The 22,973-nt window shown below is 39.9% G+C and overlaps 1 protein-coding gene across 1 annotated transcript in view; it reads right to left on the bottom strand.

Annotated features, from left to right (window-relative positions):
• ARHGAP5 (Rho GTPase activating protein 5) overlaps positions 1-22,005 on the bottom strand; it is a 45,297-nt gene extending 23,292 nt beyond the window's left edge. Inside the window, exons 1-3 of the mRNA XM_058026166.1 lie at positions 21,782-22,005; positions 14,783-14,887; positions 7,434-11,332 (exon numbers count right to left, since the gene is read on the bottom strand). Coding sequence (XP_057882149.1) covers positions 7,434-11,156 — 3,723 coding nt within the window. The 5' untranslated portion in view covers positions 11,157-11,332; positions 14,783-14,887; positions 21,782-22,005. The remainder of the gene's footprint in view (positions 1-7,433; positions 11,333-14,782; positions 14,888-21,781) is intronic.
• Between the last annotated feature and the right edge of the window lie 968 nt (positions 22,006-22,973).

Raw genomic sequence — 22,973 nt, 5'->3', positions numbered from 1 at the left:
TGAAACAATAAAGAGAAACTGTTAAACATCAAATTATTCATTTAGTTAAACAGCACCTGAGTAAGGTGAACCCCTTTAAAATTCCTAGATTTTGGCAGAGAGATCATGATTTTGCCCCAGATATTTTTAGTTCAATCATCCCCCCAACACACCTACGCCTTCCAATGCAGCAGTCACGTAATACTGCATGCAGCAAGTACCAATCCAGGCACAGCCAAAAACAACTTTTATGCTTCTTCTACATCATCAGAAAAATGGACTAATGGGCACCAAGTTAAAGACAACAGGAACCAGCACAAAAGTTTTGTTACTTAAGCCTAACAAAAAGCTCCTTGTTCACATACCACTGTTTTCATGCTAGTAATTAAAATACAAGCCCAAGACCGTAAAGTTGAAATCCCTAGTTTTCCTAGAGATCTGTGGGGCTTTGTATAATTGATTGCTGCACTTATGTTGAGCTTTCAGCATGGGTTTCATCACTTGCTCCTTGCCAAAGACAACTGCTCCTCACACCATAGCAGAGGATAGCACCAAACCTCCAACTGATCCTTATATATTGTGGCAGGAAAGCATTTTAACTCTGAGAATTCCACACTTGCCTTGCATTGCATTTACTTGCAAAACTGCTTTCTTTTGCAGTACTTCAATCACCAAAATACATGTTGCAAAAGATTAGCTGACGTCCTCTTAATGTAAGACAAGGTAAACATAAAAACATTTACTCTAGCATGGTACAGTATCCAAGTCTACATTTCAAAACCAGAAATATTATTACAAAGAACATTAACTTTAAAAATACAAATATAAAGAATACCAAGCTTAACCCTCTTGACCACGGGAACTAGGGAGTCAGCTAAGCAGTACTCATCATCTAGGGAGAAACTAGGCTAAGGCTTCAGCCAGCTGTGAGTTCTGAGAGGACAACACACATAAATACAACCTTTTAAAATTAATCTAGAAAACTAAAAACTGCCAAAATCCTATCAAGCCTCTTTATGGATGGGCTGCTTACTTTAGCAAGCCTTCTGTTCAAGACAGGCTTTTTTTCCTCTCATTACCATCCCACCAGAACACCCATTAATTATTTCTTTATTAAAGAAGAAATTCAGCCACTTCCCTACCTCCAAAAGACTTCACTACTACTTTTGATGCAAAGCAAATTTTCTGCCTGCCTCATCTGCAGTCGGCCCTAGGGTCATGGAGGGCAAAGTCAGTATTTTCAGAACTAGTAAAATACTTCATAAAACCACGCACTGAGAACAGCATTCATTTTATAGGCTTAATAAAAGTATCTGTAATCTCTAATTCACAGCTAGCTCTCCAGAAACTGCATGATATATGAATAATGCAGATCATTGTCCCTAACATGCTCTTCCTTCCCTTCATGCTTCCTGCCATTTTTAGAATTCCAGTTTGTTACACTGTTTTAAACTACAAAGGTTTAAGAAGACATATGGCTCTAAATATGCATATTAAGAGTGTTAAATTTGAAAAGAGAAAACCTGAAAGTACAGATTCTGATATTTCCTATAATTCTCAGGAGAAAAAAAAATCACTGCACATTCCAGTCTGAAGTAGACAGTATTTTACTAAATTAACCAGTGAATTTACACAAGAACAGCTGAATAAAAATTTAAGTTGATCTCCCATTGCTCACATGTTTAGCATAGTCTTACTAAAACTGAGATCAACATACATGGGATCTACAGTTCCTCACACTATTTCCATAATAGTTTTTACATAAAATTTCATACAGTGTTGAAATTTTAAGGGCAAAAAGCAAGTTTAAGCATAGAAAAAGAGATGACAAATGCACTGCTTTGTGTTCTAAAAAGCCAGAGTAAAATATGTGAGAATTCATCAAGATGGTAGTGGGTTTTTCCTACTAAAATACCGAGAAAAGTTTTCAGATTAATTTAAAGTAAAAAGCATCTTACAATCATCTTGGTATAAAGGAAAATGGAAAGAAGTAATTCACAAACTTCTTTGGAAGCAATGAGTGTTGTCTGCAGACAGGGTTACAAGGCAGAATGTTTTAAAACACTGTTTCTCAGATTTAATTTAGCAATATGGAAACTGCATTCACACAAAAAAAAAATAAAAATCAGACCTTGAATAATCAAAGGTTATTGGCCAAAGAACCTAAATAGTGAAACTTTTCCAGATTTTAGCAATGGCATGCCAAAGAATTATCACTATGCAGTTAATTTACTTTATTGTTTACAAGATCTCTCTAGTTTGGATTTGTTTTCAGAAGTACTTAAAAAATTCAAGAGAAGGCTCTGCCTCATCCATTGCAAAAATTCGTTCAGGATATTTGCTGTTCTTGATATGTTGTGGAGAATATAAACCTAAACAATTATTCTCTCTATAAGAGGTGAAAAAAATACAGCCTAAATCCAACACTGAATATATCTCAAAGCGTTCACAAAGAGAGGAGCTCTAAAGTAGGTGGGTAAAGTTTTAATACTCATCAATTCCATTGTAAAAACAAATAATAAGGTTATTAATTGTCACTATATGGAATTGCTACAGGTTTCCACATCAGGCAGGCTTCCTGCTGAAGAGGGAATTACTAAATTATGACAAAGGTCAAAAATAACTAGCTATTATTTCATGGTAATAATAACAATAATTCTTCCATATTAACTTACAAATAGTTTTTTAAAATATTTACATTGGGCTTGTTTACACAGTGAGGCAAAGGAAAGCCAAGGACTACTGTGGTTTGGGCTTTATATTAATGCATAAAAGGCATCAGCTGCAGCTTTAAGGCTACTCAAGCAGTTCATCCTATCTAAGATATCAGAAGGCTTCCCTCAGCAAGATCCTTTTCCTCTAGGAATCCTCATGCCCTTTCCTGACCCAAAATTCTCTGCAGTTTCTGTTGTTTTGCATCTCCAAACTCATTAAGTTAAACTGAAAACAAAAATAATTTATGATACAGCTGGCAAGCCCTGTGCTTTCCATGTGTACCAACACCACTAATGTTTACACTAGACCTTAATGTTAAAAGTTCTAATTGAGACAAGCATCTAATTGTAATTGCCACTTCCAGTTCTGGATAAAGACACGTAGATGAATGAGCACACATCTCAGCTGGAGAGGACTAACTTGGCAAAGGAGAAACAGCTGAGGCAAAGCTGCATTTTAACACTTCAAGGTGTGCTCACTTCCTCTTAAGTTTGTGACCACCATGAAGGAAATAAATAATCGAACATGGAAAGCATGCCAACATAGGGGAGAATTCACTCAGCAAAATGCACTTTTTTGCCATTTTGTTTAAAGGCAGAAAGGACAAGGTGCTTTTTTCCTAGGAGAAACCTTACAGAAGAAGTTCTGTAGGTGAAGAAAAGAAGGCCACTACAGTTAAACAAATATTAGCACACAACACGCACTTCAAATACTGAACAACATGCACTTGAAATATTTCAAGCCTGCTGTGCACACACAACTACACATGAATCTGGCTAACAAGTCCTGTGATTCAAGCCAGTCTGCTTGCTTTCTTCTCCTTCTCCTCCTTATTGCTCTTCATATTTATCCCCACCAGAAAAAGGTCAATGGTTCACTTGTTAATAGCACATGCAAGGTCTTATCACAAATCTTCTCAGAACATATGTGCTAATAAAATAAAATAGGATAAAGGTGGGTGTATCACAAATTAGATTATAATGATTCAGTTTTTTCCACTTTTTCTTTTCTAGAGACAAAGACTGAACCATCTGTTGGTTTTACCAATCTAGATTTTAGTAAGGCACGTGGTGATGGCATATAGGAAACTACAGCCACAACTGGAGGAACAGAAAAAAGATGATACTCAGCAACAAGAAGGACAAAGTCATGGCATAATGGGAAAATCCTGCACTGGAGTGCACAACTAACCAAACTTATGTGCTGTAATGTGCCTGTAGCACATGCTGTAATGTACAGGTACTTTACACGTGTGCAGGTACAATAAACCACCTGTACTGTGCAGTATGGAGTCATTGCCTGGAAATCACCAAGGACATGAGCAGGCCAAAGGTACCCAAAGCAGCAGCAACTGCAGCTAAGCAAAGGTTGGGTGCAATCACACAATTGTGTTGGGTAGTAGCTTCTAGTTGATATCAGCAAACACTTGGATTATGTGATGCACTGTTATGACATTCCTTGTAATACTATGCCCAGTTTCAGTCATCCTCATTCAAAAACAGGTTCAGAGGAAAATTCCTTTTTTTGTTTTTAATCTTCTAAAACTCAGGCCAAGAAGTAGCCATTTTCTCTTCACTGGTGACTGGCCAAAAAAAGAAACACTTCTGGAGAAAGGATACAATAAGGAAGGGTGAAAACTAGGAATTGCAATATTCCTCACCAGTACAGAGGAAATAAAAGCTCTGGATGACTTTTTCAGAGTAGTAAGAATGAGGAGATAAAAGTCTTCAGAGGAATTATTTCTGTGATAGTTGTAAGAACAGCTCAAGGATGATGCTCTTCCAGTTCTGACTACCAGTATACTGAAACAAGATCTAAGAACACCAGCACAGTGTTATGGACAAAAATAATGGGCAAATAATTCAGACCAAAGCACACTTGCTTAACTGGTCTGAGTTTTAAATTGTTTCTTTTGGCAAAAAGAAACCTTATGTGACCTTGCAAGTAATGTTACCTGCTTGCCACAGGTTTGTCATCGCTATACTTGCCACAGTAAAACATTTTAATTTATGCTTCCAAATAGCAACAAGTAGCACAATTCTGAGTATTTACTTCTGCCTTTAATAACATTTGTCCTCAATAGATTTTTTTTAAAGTTTGATACATGTGTGTTTGCCAAACTACAGCAGTTCATTTTTCTACTGTTTGTCAAATCTTACTTCCCCCTTCCCATTCCCCAACTCTTGCCTTTTTCCCTTCAGTTTTTTTACCTGAACCCTACAATCACTTTACATCCATTCTCTGCCTCCCTATATCTGTCCTAGTGCCTTTTTTTAAAATGTGATTCTATCCTGAGTAGGGACACTGGACGTGAAAGGATCAGGACAGAATGAACATCCTTCAGCACAGTCGTGTCTCTCCTGAGACACCCTACAAGAAACCCACCCAGAAACACCACATCTCAAACCAACAAAAATGCAAGAGTATCAAGAACATTACATCCTACATGGGCTTAAAAAAAATAACCTTAGAAAAAGAAAATTATGAGTCCAGACTTTAAAATTCAAGTTTTTCCAAACCAATTCATTTTGTTCGTAAGATTTCTGTACTTCAGAATCACTATAATTAAAGCAAGAATAGTTACACATGTACCCAATTTTCCCTTTACATAGAGCTGAAAAATTCAGAAAAAGTATCAGTAAGAGATTTAAGAAATAGCCAGAAAGAAGTACACAAGCTCTATTTACCTCTTGCACATTCAAGGGGTCACAATTCTCAAGAAAACCCATCAATCAGTCCATAAATAGTGGTGCACTAATATCTCTTGCATGGACCAAATAACACTTGACAAGGACAATATCATTTGAATAATTTTTGTGTTTCTGTAATAAAAGACTACTAGTCACTCATCCAAAACAACACAGGAAAACATGCAGAAGTAGTTACAAAAACTAGAAATGTGCATCTCTTCTGGAATAAAATTAACTGCTAAAAAACCCAAAGAAACAGATAATGAACTAGAATGACTCACTTGAACTGGAACTACTCTAACACCAACTTCATTCAAGTCAACACACAGAGGAGTCACTACTCATCACAAGCACTGAGCACTCAAGATACTTGGAAAACTTGCAAACATTTGAGCTACCAAGTCAAATTTGTTTTCTTAATTACAATAATGTCCACAATTATTAAAAGTTTTTACTAATTTAATAGCAGCAGCTTTGCTACGTGTGAGTAAAATACAGCACCCTCCTTCAGAAAAAAACACTCCCATAACCAACAAATCACCAACCAACCAAAATTTAAAACAATTCTACTCTTCAAGAAACTTATCCACTGCAAGAATTACAACAGCCTGAAACTCCCAACTTAGGCTTCTTCTCAACGGGCCAAAACCAGAAGTGGAGGCTTTGCTGGAGCAATTGGGGGATTTTCTGACAATTTTAGGAAGAGAAGACCCCCCACTATAGTGATCTACACAGTTTAACACAAATATATTCAACTCAGAGTAAGTTGCTTTTAACTCAACACAGCTGCGACAGTAGGAAGATTATGCAACTGCATTTTGTTTTCTATGTAGAAAGATTATTTAAAATAAAAGGAGTCCAGAAGCTGAATTCAATGACCTTTATGGGTTCCTTTCAACTCTGGATATTATCAATGATTCTATTAAAAGTATATAAATTATAGTTTTTTTAAAAGTCCAAGTTTCTCCAAAAGAATAACTTCAAAGTATTTTTAACCATATGATTTTATACCCACAAGACATCATTATCCATGCATATGAGTAAGCCTTGAGAAAATTTAGTGGCCTTTAAATAAGTCATGTGTAATTCAAATCACAGCTGCATACCAGCAAGAATTTCATCTATTAGTTAAATTTAACTATGCTCTACTTTAACAAAACTTATTTCTGCTATTTAAGTACCATCAGATTTAAGATAAAAAAGTGACATTTTAAAAATGCTACAAAAGATAATATTACAAAGGTCAGATTATTTTGAGACAAGAAAGAAAATATCTAACTGATCAGGAACACTCCAGATTTCATGTCAAAACTACACCTAATACAATGACTGCTGGCCTAAAATGAAAACCTAAACTGTAAAGAATGTACATCTAGAATCCACACCACAAAGCCAGTCAAAAAATAAGTAACACTCAAGCATGAAGATGAAACATTTTTCAAGTAAACTGCAACTATTATTTTCCCTTTATTTCCCTGTTTTGTTCCCTTTATTCTGTTTTTATAGGGAACCATAAAGGTAGTACAACTTTCAACTTGATTACCTGTTTGCCCACACTAGGAAAATGCAGCAGTCTGTAGAACTACATATGGTTTTCTTTTTATGCCCCTGCTCTAGAGTTCCAGCTAGACAACTAAGAATTAAAAAGAAATCACTCCTTTCATTCACCAGCCCTAAACCTCATTCCAACAGCAAAAACTGCAACAACTGAAAGAATCGGTTCTACTCAAGAACGCACAAAGCAGCTTTTTCCTTAAAAAAACCACAGCACCTCACTCAAATGGAAGGAAGCCTCCACCTGTAAGCAGAGATGAAAATAACTGGCATTTATTGAACAGCTGACTATATTGATAGACAAACTATATCATTCACTAAGGTTTGCTAGTTCCAAGCAACTTAACAGGAACTTAAGAGAAAAAATCAAACAAATATAGTTTGAAAATTTTAAAGCACCTGCTTCAAATGAGGGTGTAACCCTTGCATATTTTGTCTCTTCCCATTTTACAATGCACCAGAAGTTGTAAACAAAATTTAAATTAATTGACTTACCTTCTTATCTTCTTTTACTTTGTGAGGTTTCTTTTTCATTTTTTTCTCATCCAATTCTTGGTCCGATGTAATAGCAGGATTATCTATGCCACCCTTCCATGTTTCAACAGGTGAGAGAAGTGGGTCTTCTTCGCTTCCACGATGCCTTCCTTTTCTTTTACCTTTGGAGGTGGTAAAAGCCTCGTCATCACTTGCATCCGAATGGGTTCTCCTATAGTAAGACTTGGCTTTGCTGAACAGTGTCTTAGACTTGTACTTGTATTTTGAAGGTCTTCTTTCCCCGTGACTTTTGGATACTCTATCAGAAAACCCATTTTCTTCTTCACCTTGGGTATTTATAACAATTGAGTTTCGAACTTTAATAATACGATTCTGACTATCCTCTGGAACGGCATAGATGTCATCTGCAAAGCCTTTGTGTTTGTAAATCGTGTCAATAGGCTCAGCATAGTTGTCAGATTGCTCTGTATCTTCTGGAGGTGCTGCAGGCACTCGAGAAGGCTGTTTCCTGGGGTTTTTGCCAATACCTGCCTCAATAGTTTTCAGGAGGTTGGGGTCCAGTTTTTTTACATTGGTTCTTGGAACAAGCGGTTTCGGTTTTATCGGAGGAGGCACTTTATGGTTGCGTTCATGGTCGTGACAATTGATTGGTGTGCTGTGAACAGGATACTCATTCCCTTCCAAATCCAGTCGGTACTTGGAACGGTCGCTAGGTGCTGGAAGTAACCTTACATCATCCCCAATGGGACTGTAAGGCGGTGGTCCTTCAGCATCATCCTCTGAATCCGGGTAATTATAGTCAAGGGAACCTCCTCTCGGAGACCTTGGAAAAACATCTTCACTTGTATGTGTTGATTCCCTTGTGCTGTCTGACATGTAGGAACTTTCAATCATGCTTTTCTTCTCTAATACATCACTGAAGAACAATGTGAAAACCTCAGTTTGACGATGATATTGAGATAATGAATATAAAGCTGTAAACTTAGCAGTAATTTCTGTTGCTATGTGTTCTCCTTCAGTCATGAGTTCCTTGATTGCTTCATTCTCAAAGAAGTCTGCCTGGCTATCAGTAACAGCCACCAACTGGACAGGAATTGTATCCTGAACTTCAGAAAGAAATGCTCGAAGCATTCCCATGGATGCCTTTCGCTTCGCAGAATAGACCAGTATATATCCATGAACAAGCTCATCTTTCCTTACACCAATGGAAGAATGATATGATAAAATAGTTATCTGTATTCGGCGTCTCTTTTCACCTATTATTTTATCAAGCATTAAGGAATTATTCTGGCCAGCCTGAGCAGCACTACAGGAGTGAGAATCGAGGAAAGGTGAAAGAATAAGATCCACACTGAACGGATCGCCACACATGGCACACATGACAATCCTTAAGTCAGCTTCTGACAGATCTTTAATGGTGGGAACTGGACTTACAACATCAAAATTGTGTTTAACTGCTTCCAGTACTCCCCTCAGAGCTTGTTTTATTTGGGCCTCGTTAAACTTGCGTGGGTATGTACCAGCAGGCACATCTACAAAAGGACACTGTAACTTGTTAGCCAATTGCTGTCCCTGATGCCTCAGAATAGGCAGATTCTTGCTAACACTGTCCCTCTGGTTAGCCAATATTAATGTAAATGAAAGATTAGCCATATACCTGTCTCTCCTTATCTGAGATGCTTCAGCCCTTATTTTTGCAATGCACTCCCCAATAAAAGTCAGTGATTCAATAGAGTTAAACACGCAGAAACAGCCATGCGGTTTGAAGGCTGAGGTCCACAACTGAGTCAGCAAGTATGGGGATTTGGCATCAACTGGCCTAAGATCTAGTTCATATATTTTTCCATCTAATGCATATTCATCATCAGTGGATTGTGTCCGAATTTCATTTGCCAATTCTTGTGCAAGGCCATCTTTGCCCAAAATGAAAAGATTGATTTTATCAATGTTGGCACTATCATGGTATAAATTTGAGCGTCCGTGGTCCTGTTGCAGAAGACTGTTGGCAAGCAACTCTTCTACTTTTATGTCCATGCAGTTTTGGCCACTGAGACAGGTTTCTTTAGTTGGGTGATAAACAAATCCTATATGTTTAAGCAGAAGAGATTCTCTATCAGGTGCAAGTTTCTGTAAAGCTTTGTATCTAGGTTCTTCACTCAGAACTGCATGAATTTCACTCATTTTATCTGTACTTGGTGTTGCATTAAGATCCAGATCGTAAAATAACTCTGAGTGTTCAAAAAGCATTTCCTGAAACTCCTCTTTGGCTTTTTCAACAATCTCCCTCTGATGCCTAGCATACACTTCCTTACTATCTCCATCAGTGATGTATTTGAATGCTTCATCGTCCACCACAAAACATATAACTTCTTCCCATGGCTGTCCGGGTGAAATGAATTGGATTTTCTCAAGAGTCTTTTTGAATTTCTCCTTCATTTCAACCCTCCTTTTTTCAGATATAAGATGCTGCACATGGTTTTGATAAACTTTTTCTGCCTCTAGGGTATTGAGAAGGTCAAATGGAATCCTTCTGTCATTCACTTTATCTATGTGGTCAGTTTCATCCCAGGGTGTTTTTTCAAGCACTACAAAACAGGACTGGAAGTCAGGCCTTTTCTCCATTACCTTCAAGGCTTCTGACCAGCTCAAAAGTTCAATCTCATCAAGATTTGATAGAAGAGTATTAAGAGCTCGTGGCAATGCATTAATGTATTCTTCTTTTCTCTTTCTAATATGTTCCTGTTTGAGTTGCTCTATGTGTTTTGAAAATGTATTTTTGGCCTTTTTTGTTCCTTCCAAATTTATGTACTCCTCATAATCAGGGTGGTTTTTCAGTTTGTTGCTAACAGTTTTCCAAGTTGCATGATAGTCTCTCACAGTTTGGACAAGTTTTTCAAACTTATCTGTTGCCGTAACAACTAACTGTCTTTGAGTTTTATAGGCATCCAGATAGGGGATTATTTTAGGCTTACCACGAGTTTTATCCATCATTTGTACCAGTGCAGTAAAACACGTTTCAACATTGACATTGAATCTTGCTGATGTTTCCACGACCACAAGGTTCTTCTTATTTGAAGCAAAGGCCTGAACCTCTCGCAGATAATGATCCACACATTCGTCACATTTTGTTGCTGCTATTATTATGGGTTTTTTAGATTTTGAGAGCTGGATGTAAAGATTATTCACAAATTTAAGTTGATCATCAAACTTCCTATTGCATCCTTGGCTTACATCAATGCACAATAAAAACCCATCTATGTTTAATTTCCCTTCAGGCATTTGTTTTTGCTCAAAGTCTTGCTCCAAGCCTAGCTGATCTGTGCAAATATACATGAGTTTTTCTGCGGACTGCAGTTTGGAGGCAGCTGCACGTTTTATGTACGGTTGTAAATTCGTACTCCGATGAGGCAAGAAAGTCTGATCATCAATGAACTCAGTCTGCTCAATTACATGAATTCTGCACTCAATTCCATCCTCACCGCTTTGTGCTACGTCACCCCAGTACAAAAAGTGATCATTGTTAACAACTCTTCCTCCAAAGTCAATTGTGCTAAGCACAGAGGTATGCTCAGGATAATATTCATCTGCTTTTGAACGAACGAATCTATTGCACAAACATGACTTTCCAACTCCACAATTGCCTTTATCCTTTTCAGTTCCAGACAGTCCAACAACACTAACAGCATAAGATGGGGGGCGTGGCTCTTTGTTTTTTGCCATCATAACTTTCTTCTCATCCTTTTGCAATTATCAAGGTAACTGTATGTGGTTTTCATTCTGGAAAAGGTTCCTACAAATTTGAATTGTACATCCAGGGTTCAGAAATCGCCTTCGGTTGTTCCTGCTTCAGCTTGTGATTAAGAGAACCTCAGATAACTTGGACAAGGAGCATCATCTTCCTAAAAAATACAGAGAAAAAAAATATCAAGATTGCAGGTATTTTTTTGTAATATTCATGAGGGAAAAGAGATTTTAAGAAGCACTTGCGCAGCTTGATGACCCTGATTTTTTGTGTATATGAAAATTCTACAACTACTTTGAATGAGATCATAAATTCATAATTCAGTAATGCTAATGCTATTTATACTACAGATTTAAAATAAACAGATCTCAGGCACAGTTTAGTAGTAGTTTGTCAGCTGTTCTGATAGCTGAGCAGCATACTTCTAAAAAACAGAAAACCCACACCTAAACTCCCAAACCACTAAGCCCAACCCAATATTCATGCGCTTCTATTCACACTCAAATTTTTACTAGGTATCATGCTCATCTGTAAGTATAACATTACTTTTGTGTGCATTTGTAGGTTTGAGCTTAGGTTGCAGTAAAGGAAATTTCAAAACAAGTAGCTGTAAAAGCAGGCAGTTGGCCCAGCTGCTACCTATATCCAGAAGCAGACTACTTGATTGGTATACTAACAGCAAACTGCTTTTAAGGAAATGTTTCGAACAGGAATTCTACAGAAAAACAAAATCATACAAACACAAAGAGTAGGACTTATGTATAGATTTTAAGACTACAATGTTGTTGTTTCATTCCTTTTGTCTCTATAAAAAAACAAACTTCTATTAACTGGAAACAAAAACTACTATATCTACTTTGAAAGTTCCACAGAATTACTACAAGGTTCCAGTGGCTTTATTGAAGCTGTCATCAAGTATAACAATTACCACCAACACTCAGTTATTAATCAGAAGACTTTACTCGCATGCATACTGCAGATGGAAATGCATTTGCTGGTTTTGAATCAATTATATTATGAGAAAGAGAGAAAAAACTGAATACCCATATGAGTGGTCCCAGAGATGGTGACAAGTGGCATGAAATCTACTTGGGGGCCAGTAACCAGCAGTGCACTCTGCAGGCCAGTACTGGGTCCAATTCTGTTCAGCATCTCCATTAATAACTTGGATGATGGGGGAGAAGGTATTCTCAGCAAGTCTGCTGATGAATAAATTAGGAGGAGCAGACGATCCAGTCCTGCCTGCAGGGAGGAATGAGCCATGCACCAGTACATGGTGAGGCAGCCACATGAAGAGCTGCTGTGCAGAGGGGGACCTGGGGATCCCAGAGGACATGAACACCACCCAGCAGGGTGCACCTGGAAACAAGGCTAGGAGCACCCTGGGCAGCAACACACAAAGCAGTGCCAGCAGGCCAAGGCAGGTTAACCTTCCCACTTTGCAGCACTGGTAAGGCCACACCTGATACACTCTCCAGTTCCACAGCACAGGAGAGATCCACAACTACTGGAGAATGCAGCAAGGGGCTAAAGCACCACAGCAGCTCTCACTTAAGAAAAGGCCAGGACTGTTCAACCTGGCAAAGAGAAGACTCAGGGAAGATCTCATCAATGTGTACAAATATTTGGGGGAAAGGTGAAAAGAAGGCAGAGCCAAACTCATTTGCTGGTGCCCAGGAACAAGACAGGAGGCAATGGGCACAGATTAAAATACAGAAGATGCCATATGAACATCAGGAAACACTTTCTTTTATTGTGAGGGTGACTGAGCACTGGCCTGGTTAGCCCAGGGAAGTTGTAAAGGCTCCTGCACTAAAGGTATTCAAAAGACACCTGGACACAGATCTTGGCAACCTGCCCCAGGTGAGCCTGCCTGAGCAGGGAGGCTGGACAAGGTGACATTCAGAGGTCTCTTCCAACCTGCACTGTTCTATCCTCTCTGAAAATATTTTTATAAAAATACTTCTCATTTTCTTGGTAAAAAGACAACTATTACATGGCACTATAAAAGAAAGGCAGATACTATTGTACCTAACATATTTACTTTTACATTTGTAGATTACAAAGTAACAACACAAATGTACTTAAATATACCTATAAATAGTCCTTATCAGAATGAAAGTATAACAAGCATCAATACTGAAATGCTAATGTTATATACTTTGTCCTGCTTAGCAACAATCAGCTAACCAAAATATAAAATACAAACTACATACATAAAACCAGCTGTTCATTATGGAAATCACAGAAAAGGAAAGTACTTTTTTTAGGAAGAAAGTATCAACTTCATTAGAAAATTAAGGTGAACACCTTATTTTTGTACTCAAGAGCTTTTATATTGCAAAAACTGAAACTTTTATGCCAGATTTTAGAATTCTTTTTCAGTTAAATAAGATTACTCAAAGACCTATTCAGGAAGACAAGTCGTATTTTAAATTTTGCTTCTCACTGTTTCCACTGTGTTTATTATATTCTTAAAACACAGAATTTGGACCTAACAGAAAATGGCTCCAGGAATAAAAATACTTAGCAAAAATAACATCCTTTACAAGCAGTATTTATATCACTACAAATAAACCCAGTGTTTTCTTTCTAAAGCAAAGCTTATCATAGTAGCATCATTCAAACTGCTAGAATGAGAAATTCAGTCAGCACTTCCACCATAAAATGTTTTCTGTTTGCCACAGCACAATACAGATTTCATGTGGACTAAACTAGAACACAAAAATCTTCATCCACATGATTACTTCATTTCATCAGGAAGACACTGTCAATTTGCAATTAGTTTATAAGAAACAATCAATACTTTCAGATACTCTACATCCTCAGTAGCAAAAGTTGTTCCTCCTCCATCTACAAAATGTTTTGTTAAATCAATACATTTTTAAGCAAGTAAGTACAAAGAGTAAGGTGAAGGGAGACACTGAGAAAGGGAGAACAAACACATCAGTCTCTCATTAAAGTTCTGACATGAAATATTTTAACCATAGTAGAAGATGAATCATTAAAGATATTTAAAACCAGCATGGGTTTGTTTTTGGTTTTTTTTTTTAAATACAGTTCCTACTTTGCACTGATTGTACAAAGTCACAGAACAAAATCTGTGTTAATTAAGTAATAAAACTGGTAAAAAACTGACATTATAATGGCTTCATATTTAATATGTAATCATCATTAAACTGTTCTCCAAATGGAAGATTTTCCATTTGACTATACCACTAACGTAAATTTACTTTATCGTTTTGTACTGTATTAAAGCATGCACACTGGAAATTCATCGTAAATTCATTCCATTATCTTAGCTCAATCTGCCTAATTCAATTATAACAAATTGTAAACACTACAATTCATCTAACCCTCCCCCACCTTTGTTACAGATGCAAAGGTTGTTTGATTTCCCCAACTAATTTCAATCTTAGCACTGAAAACAATACAAAGCATCTGACACCACTGCAGGAAGGACCATCCACAGATGCACTGTAGGACCTTGTCTCTACAGACTTTTAGATTTCCAAGCATAGTTATCAAGTAAATAAGGCAACAGTCTGTATTTATTTAAAGGTGGGTACCTTTAAACACATTCTAAAGGTCTAAAGCCCAAACTTACCCTTAGGAAAGAGGTGCAAAGCAAGATGACTCTCCTGCTGCGATCTTCCTGCAGTAATGTCACACATTTAAACAGTGCCCTTCAGTAAGTCCTTCCCTGAGGGATCTGAAAACAAAAAAAAAGAACCATTGAAAGTTTCAAGTTCATGGAGAAAGAAGCAGCAATCAGAGAAGGTATAGCACTTCACCTATGCATGAGGATTGTTTTCCTTATTTTAAACCCATTAACAAAACTCAAGCTGGTCTTTGTCTAAATTTGGAGGGTTTAAATCCTGTAAGCACACCTATTAATATTTGAGAGAGGGCAGAGTTCATAAGTGATCGTGATTTGAATTTCAACTTGATACTTCAACAATACCTAGGTTCTAGAAGTCTGTTATGAAAACAATTAATGTAGCTTCTTAGATAACATAAAAATGAGCTATAAAAAACACTAATCACTTGTAGAATAATTTGGAATTCTAAAGTGTTTAGAACATAGGTTTGCAAGATGAAGTTGGTAGAGTCATAAGTACAAAATATATTAAACAAATGTATGTCAATGCATATATATTCTATTAATAGGAGAAAAGTACAGTCTACATCAAAACCCTTTTACCACCCCTCTAAATTAAAAGGACTCACAAACTGTGATGAATTAGCAATTTAAAGTATAACTGTATTTGAAGATTTTGAACTCTCAACTAGGATACAAATCATTAATTTAACCCTTTTAAGTGCTGATCTCACTGCAGGGATGCTACTATAAAGTAATCAAAACCAACTCTCTTCCATTGTTCTTCCCTTTGCACCCACACAAAACCCAGAGTTTGCCAGCCTGGTGACCCACACACCGTGATGCAGAACAGGAAAGGAACTTGAGGCACTTGCACTGGAATTTTATGTAAGCCGTTTTCAACTAAGGAAAGGTGTCATTTTTAAGTAAGATGCAGCACCATGCTGCATATGTGCTAAATACTACATCAAAACAACACACCTATTTCTTGTTTTGCCATTTACAATTATATTCTTAATAATTTCACTTTGCTCTAGTAAATTTTCCTTTGGACAAAAAAGGTTTGGTAGTATTCATAAACAGTACAACAGTAACTAACATGGTGGTACAAAAGAACACCAAAATCAGTAGGCAGCAGTCTCAACAGTCTATCAGCCCTGCATTAAGCCTGGCTGAGCTTCAGTGCTAAATTCTATCAGTTAATAGAGAAGATAGGCAGTAAGGCCTGCTCCCTGCCCTGACCTCCAAGCTGTGGCACTCCTCTACATCCACAGCTAGCTGAGCAGACCAGATACTTGCTCATGAGGAAAAACACAATGGGACTCTGAAGAACTCACAGTATGTGGAAGAGCAGACAGAGTGAGAGAAAAGCATCTCCACTTGCAAGAATGCATCTGAGGCTTGAGGGACACTGCCACAAGAGAAAGCTCAAACACAGGCCCCAAAACATCAGTCAGAAACATTAAGACACCAGAGAAAGCCCTATTTACAAATACATGTTTCCTAAAGTCTTCCAAGCTGAACTCTAAACACTAGAATAGAATGCCATACTACTAGCAAGTAATAAATACTTGAAGAATTAATCATCTATCAGTATTAAGTAATTGTGGCTGCACAGGAACTTGTAGATGAGTCCACAGTCAAGAAAATCACTTACAGATAAACACCCTTGAATATTTCTCAATATCCTCCAAAATTGCTTTTTTCACCTACAAATGTTTTAGGCCTAACGAGGCTGAAGCAAAGATGTTGTTTGAAAGAGTCCACAGAATTGCTTATGACCATCAACTATTTAAGCAGCCTGCCAACAGGGAAAATAGAGTGTTTTCCACAAGTCCTTTATTCACTCTGTAGTGTTGCCTAGACACAACAGTTTATGGATCAGTATTTTCTGGGGTTAGGTTCAATCAGCATACTCTTGCAGCTGTGTTTGTAAATTACCTGGCCAAGCAAAAAGAAGCACATGTGAATAAAAGGCCCATCACAGCCTAGTCTGCTTTACCAAAAGAAACTTACTGTAACCTCTACAGCAGATCATGAAGTAAATTCAAACACATTTGGTGTCATTGAAATGGTCTGGAGGATGAGTTTGAAAGTGTTGTGCTCTCAAAATACACAGATCATGACTCCAAGAAAGTTACAGCTCCAGATTCAAGTTACTACTGACACCAAGGTTTTATACCAAATCATTCCTCACTTCATACTTTTTGAGAACCACAGCCTGGCATTGGAAAACATTTATTACAGTACCTAATGTCTGAGATCTTTCAGCACAACAGTAACTATAGCCCGACCCAAAACAGAGTAAGAATTCCAGTTTTCTCTTCTAACAACCAGTTAGAAAGAAAAAAATGTTGATGTACCTTAACATAGCATTGTCATTTCTCTTCCAGTATTTACCAAGAGTTATCTTTTTCACTCAAGCAAGTATAAGAAATCTTCCCTTCAGGTGAAAATCTTTTTTAGAAATGAAACCAAAGTATATCAATGTCACCTTATCAACAATTTCAAATCACTTAAGGCTGTTGAGGTCCTAACACAACGTGTCCTGTCCACTTTACAAACACATTAATATTCTTGCCTTCACAAGGGCTGGTAACCTTAACTAACCATACCTGAAATCTTATTTATAAATAATGGTAAATACAACAATTACCCAAGTATCAGCCAACATGAGAAAAAACATGATTCAGATTGCTTATCAGAACTTAAGCTCAACCAAGCAACAGCAAGACAGTAAGGGACAAGAGTGACCCTCTGGCTGAAAAGAAATTCAGTTGAAGTGGTATGCTGATTAATCATGCCAGGGAAATGCAGGATGGGAATGGATGACTCCAACTTCTGTTCATTTCAGATTTGGTTAGTGTGACAGCCAACTATAATCCCTAAAGGAGTTCTGTAGCCTAGATAATTCTCTCCATACAAAAGCAAAGTAATCAATGTATTAAAAATAAAAAAGAGAAAAACCTCAACTGACCAACTTCATATTATAAAGCAAAGAAAAACTGTGTTTAAAAACAGAAGTTCAAAGCTCTTAGTTCCTACTAAGTTCAATAAATGTCTTCTATTAATAATACACTGAAGATTGTCTATGTATTACTCAAAATTAAATCAGAGCCTAAATATTATTTCTGAACTCAAAATATCATTCTTTAGGTGGAATCTAGCAGTCCCAGGGCATCTACTATCATTATTGTTCTCCACAAAAAACCTCAAACAAGAGAAAAACCAAACCAAGCTACATAAATTAAATCAAGGTACAATAAAAAGGTAAAGTGTAAAGGTTCAAATTACCAGCACAGCAGTATTCTGAACTCAGGCCTCTCAAGTTACCTGTTTTCAGATTTTTGACTATCTGAAAGCATTCAATATAGTTTCAAAGCCTGTATTTTAACAGGGGAGGAAAGTGCAAGATTACAGAAGAAATAAATTCTTAATTCTTTTGCACAGGATAAGCTCCAACCAAAAACATGCAGAGTGGTCAGAGAAGTTTCTCAGGGCAAGTCTCCCGATCAGGCTTATTTGTGGAGATACTCAGGAAAAACACAAAAGAACTAATGGAGAAATTATACAAAGGGGATCCATAAAAAAAAACTTACAAAAATAGGAGAAAGAAGAGGAAGCAGACAAAGAAGGAGGGATCAAAGCAAGGACAGAAAAAGGGCTAAAATGCATTTCCTGGGAGAAAAAAACAAAGAAAAAATTACATCCTGGTATGGGCAACTACAACTAATTTTACTGATCCACAGATCTGGATCGTTTCATGTTATTTTGCTTCATGAGCAACTGCAGTACAGAATCCAGGACTCAACACCATAAAGCTTAGTGTGTTGTTTGACCTTGTACAAGCTGCATGTGTCATTTCTACCTGTGTAAAGCAACACTGGTTAACCCCTATTTAAAATTACTAAATGAGAAAGGGAAATGGCCTATATAAGCAGCAAATAATATTCTGCATAAAAATTAGCCATCTTAAATCAATAAATGCCAAAATGCAACTATATATACTTTTCCAAAAATTGTGCATGCAGGTATTGGTTTTGCTGTTTTAAATGCAAACATTCTTCTGTCATGTTTGAATGTCAACTGATGCAGAACTGCAAAAATGCGTGGGAATTTTAACTCAAAGCCAAAGAAACAACTCTTATTTACCACAAAATGTAATGTGCAGAACTAGCCACAGATTAATTTTGTTTTCCAAGAGATGTACTAGAAAAACACAGTTGACACGCAAATTCAAAATAACTTCACAATTGTTTCAGATTTTCTTACTAGGAATTACAAACTCGTTTTTCTTTAAATATTTCACCAAATCTGTAAATACAAGGAAGTGATGGGTCAAATAATCTATAAAATGCAATACTCTTCCAGCTCACTCACACTGACCTTTAGGCTAAAAATTCCCAGAGTGAAAAAGAAAAAATGAACCAACCAAACAAAGAGTGATTAAAGAGCGATTAAGTATTTTGTGTGCCCATTAGGAGAGACGTCACACGGACGCAGGGGAGGCGAAAGCCCCGGGAGCGCTAATCCGGAGCTGCCGGGGTGGGAGAGCGGGACCCCCTGCGCCGGCCGCACCCCCTGGCGGCAGCGCCTCCCGGCCGCGGGACACGGGCAGCCCCTCTGGCGGCATTCCTGCCTTATCAGCGAGCAGGAGCGCACCGCGGGCTCGCCGCACGGCCACGTCACGGCCACAGACCGCGCTGAGGGCGCTCCGCCACGGGGGCTCGGCTCCCGGGGAAGGTCAGCCCCCAAGGACCCTCCTGCACAGAACCCTACGGACACAGCGCGCAGCAGCCGCCACGCCGAGGGATGAGCAACGAGCACTGCTTCGTGAAGTTTTGTGAGAAATATTCCTGAAGGATGCCAGTACATGGGATTTATCTCGTGTCAAGGAAGTACTTTTGGAAGCCTTAAGATAGCGTCAGCATCCTTCTCATATCTTAGTGCAAAAATAATTCCATTATGTTTAATAATCTACTCAAATAACAAGTCCCGACAGGGAAACTCACACAGAACAATCTATTATTCTGATCAGTGCTTTTCTTTTCCACGAAGTCTGCAAACAGAAAAAAACACCTACAGCTTTAGGAAAGCACATAGCTTGAAAAACATGTGGAGCATTTGGTTCTGTTAGTGCTAAATATAGCATTTTAAAACAATTTAGTCTGAGCCTAAAGTATTTAATTGGATTGTGTTACATATGCAACACCTCAGCTAAAGTAAAGTCCAATACCAGGGAATGGTAGGCATTTGGTTGCAATTATTTACAATTGTACAACAATGGCAGCTGCTTTAGATAGCAATACTTCAGGGGGAAAATGCTATTTCAGCTCAGTATGTTCCACACTTATAAGCAACTTATGCTGAAACAAGTTAGTGGTAAGGTAACAAATGCTTAAACAATTTCCCATACTTTAAGTACTACAGACTTTAAAAAAACCCTTACATTCACATCATACTTTTTGAGCTCTTATAAGAGAGTTTGTACTATAAATAGAAATTTAAGAATTTTAGCACTTCTTAAAAATAATGTTTAAAGCAGCACAAAAAATGAAAGTAAACAAAAATGCACCTGGATGAATCTTTGCAATGCCCTTACTTCAGATATGTACTATAAATAAGTATCAGAAGGCAGTTAACTCTGGTCACTGATGTCACTGCTGAAAACAACTGTCATGTGGAGTCTCTTCACAAGGTAGGACAGCACATCTGACAAAAATGCCAACTATTAACTCCTCATTCTTTATGAAGTAAGCATACAAAAGTATCAGTGCTGCAGCTGGCTTCAATGCACAGGTTTAAAATGGACGGCCAATTGACCAGCTAATGCTGTTCTCTCTCTACTGCTTTTACTCTGCAGTGTAGAGTTTTCAAATTTCTGTCAAGGATATTTATTAAAAAAAAAAAAAAAAAAAAAAAAAAAAAAAACCCACCAGTTTATCTGCATGACACTAAACTAAAGAATACACACATACCCCCACAGGCCTATTTTGGTCTAGATTAAAATCGTTCCCCTCCTACTTATTAAGGAACTATTCCACGCTGATATCAAAAGCGATACTGGAGAGAGCAAAAGAGGGGGGTACAGAGGGGTGGGGTGTATTGTGGGGAGAAGGTGACAAGTACGTCTTCCTTTTATAACTATACAGCCCTGCTTCTTTTTTAAATTAAAGCAGTGTTTCCTTATGTCCTATAGCTACAACACCACGGCATTACATCTGTATGTCTCTGGTGATTCCCTTGGGTGGAGAGAGTCTAAAGGTTATGCTGGTTGAAGGGATTCAAAACGCTTGAAAGCTGCAACACTGCAACTGGCTACCCTATTCCAAAGCCTTAAAATCCACCTGGTGGAAAAACAGAAATGCACACACATCATTAGGAGAGTGAAGTTTTCTGAAATTTAATATCGAGCAATATTTGAAGGTGAAAGGAAGGAGGAGGGGAATGGACAACTGTTCAAATTTAGTAGAGGAAGAAAAGAACAGAGAAGGCGTGAATGAGTATTAGGGGGTAATGAAGAGGAAAATAAGTACAGAGAAAGGAGAAAAGGGGGGGAAAGGTAGTGGGAATGCAAGAAGGGAGGAAGCTAAAGGACTAGGCAGAAGAAGAGAATGAGGAAGGAAGAAGAGAGGAGAGGGAAGCTCCCCTTCCTGCCTTCCTCCCTCCCTAGAGAGCCGTGACCAGCTGGCAGCCTCGTACAGCAGGCTCAGACCCTCCCATGGCTCAGGCCTTCATCACCTGTCTGGGACCAGGCTCCCCGCTCCCTGCCCTTCCCGCCTGCCCTCGGCGGCGCGGCGGGGCCGAGGGGGCCGGCCGGGGGGCGCGGGGCCGCTGCCCGCTCCCCACGCGGCCCCAGCCCTGCCAACTGGTTACAGCCAGCGGCCGCCGCGCCGGCTCGCCGGGCTGCAGCCGCCTCCTCCCCCAGCTCCCCTTCCGCCTGCCGGGCCGGCCGCCCCGCTTCAGGCCGGGCCGGCTCCCACGGGACCGCATTCCTGCCCTCACCTCGCGCCGTCGGGATCCGGCTCCTCGGCGGCGGCGGGAGCGGCAGCATTCCCGGGACGCGGTCTCCGCGCCGGCGCCCCCGGCGGCTTCTCCTCCCCGCGGGGCTCTCTCCGCTCTCCGGCCCGCAGCTCCCGAGCGCTCCCGGCCGCCGCAGCCCCGTCCCGCCTCTCCGCTCTCTCCCCGGCGCTCAGTAATGGCGGCCGCCGAGCCTCCCCGGCTCTCGCTTGGCTGACGGAGTCTCTCTCTCCCCCTAACTTTACCTCAGCAGCTTCCCTCCCCTCCCCCCTCCCTCCCGCCGCCGCGGCTCAGCGCGCGCCCGCCCGGCCAGCTGCGCGTGCGCGGGAAGGAGCCTCTTCCTGCTGTCGCTGGATTCCCTGGGAAGCCTGGGAGGGCGCGCGCGGCCGGCACCCAGCTGCGCGCGCACGCGCGCCGCCCCGCCTCCCCCCTCCTCCCTGGCCCGTCCGGGGGCGCGCGCGGCGCGCGCCCGCTCCTGCCCTGGTGGCCGCGCGGGTATCGCGGGGAGCCGCGAGTCTGGGGGACCGCGGTTCGAGTCCCGCCTCCGGCAGCGGCGCGGGCCGAGTCGCGCCGCGCCCCTGCGTGAGAGCGGCTCCGAGGTGTGCGGGCGGCCACGGGCTGGATCCCCGGCCACCGGCACTGTCGGGTGGCGGCCAGCCTTAGCTGGGGCCTACGCTAAGCCTACAGCCAGCAGCGATGCCTCCAAGGAAGGAAATTGGCGGTTGACCAGGATGGAATTAAGAGATTCCAAAATGCTGGTGTGGTCAGCCCTGTGCCCCCCGGTTCTTCTCCTGCCCAACTGCCTATAACTTTTCACAACATTTCCCAGGTTTCCCTAGTGTAACACAGCACTTCTTTCATTTCTTAATCATTAAAAAGAGAAGTAGCACTGCAGTGGGGCTGCGTGTGGGACACCCACCTTTGTGGGAGAATGTGTAGGACATTTCTTCGCAGGCCACACCAGGCACTGGCACTTTGGGAATCCCTCTAGGACATTCCTTCACAGGGCACACCAGGCCCTGGCACCTAGGGAATCGCTCCAGAACGTTCCTTCATAGGGCACACCAGGCCCTAGACACCTTGGGAATCGCTCTAGAACATTCCTTCAAAGGGCACACCAGGCCCTGGCACCTTGGGAATCCCTCTAGGACATTCCTTCACAGGGCACACCAGGTCC

Source organism: Melospiza georgiana, chromosome 6 (genome assembly GCF_028018845.1).
Source record: "Melospiza georgiana isolate bMelGeo1 chromosome 6, bMelGeo1.pri, whole genome shotgun sequence".
Classification (NCBI taxonomy): Eukaryota; Metazoa; Chordata; class Aves; order Passeriformes; family Passerellidae; genus Melospiza; species Melospiza georgiana.
The sequence above is the reverse complement of the archived record's forward strand: the minus strand, read 5'-3'. Positions and strand labels throughout refer to the sequence as shown.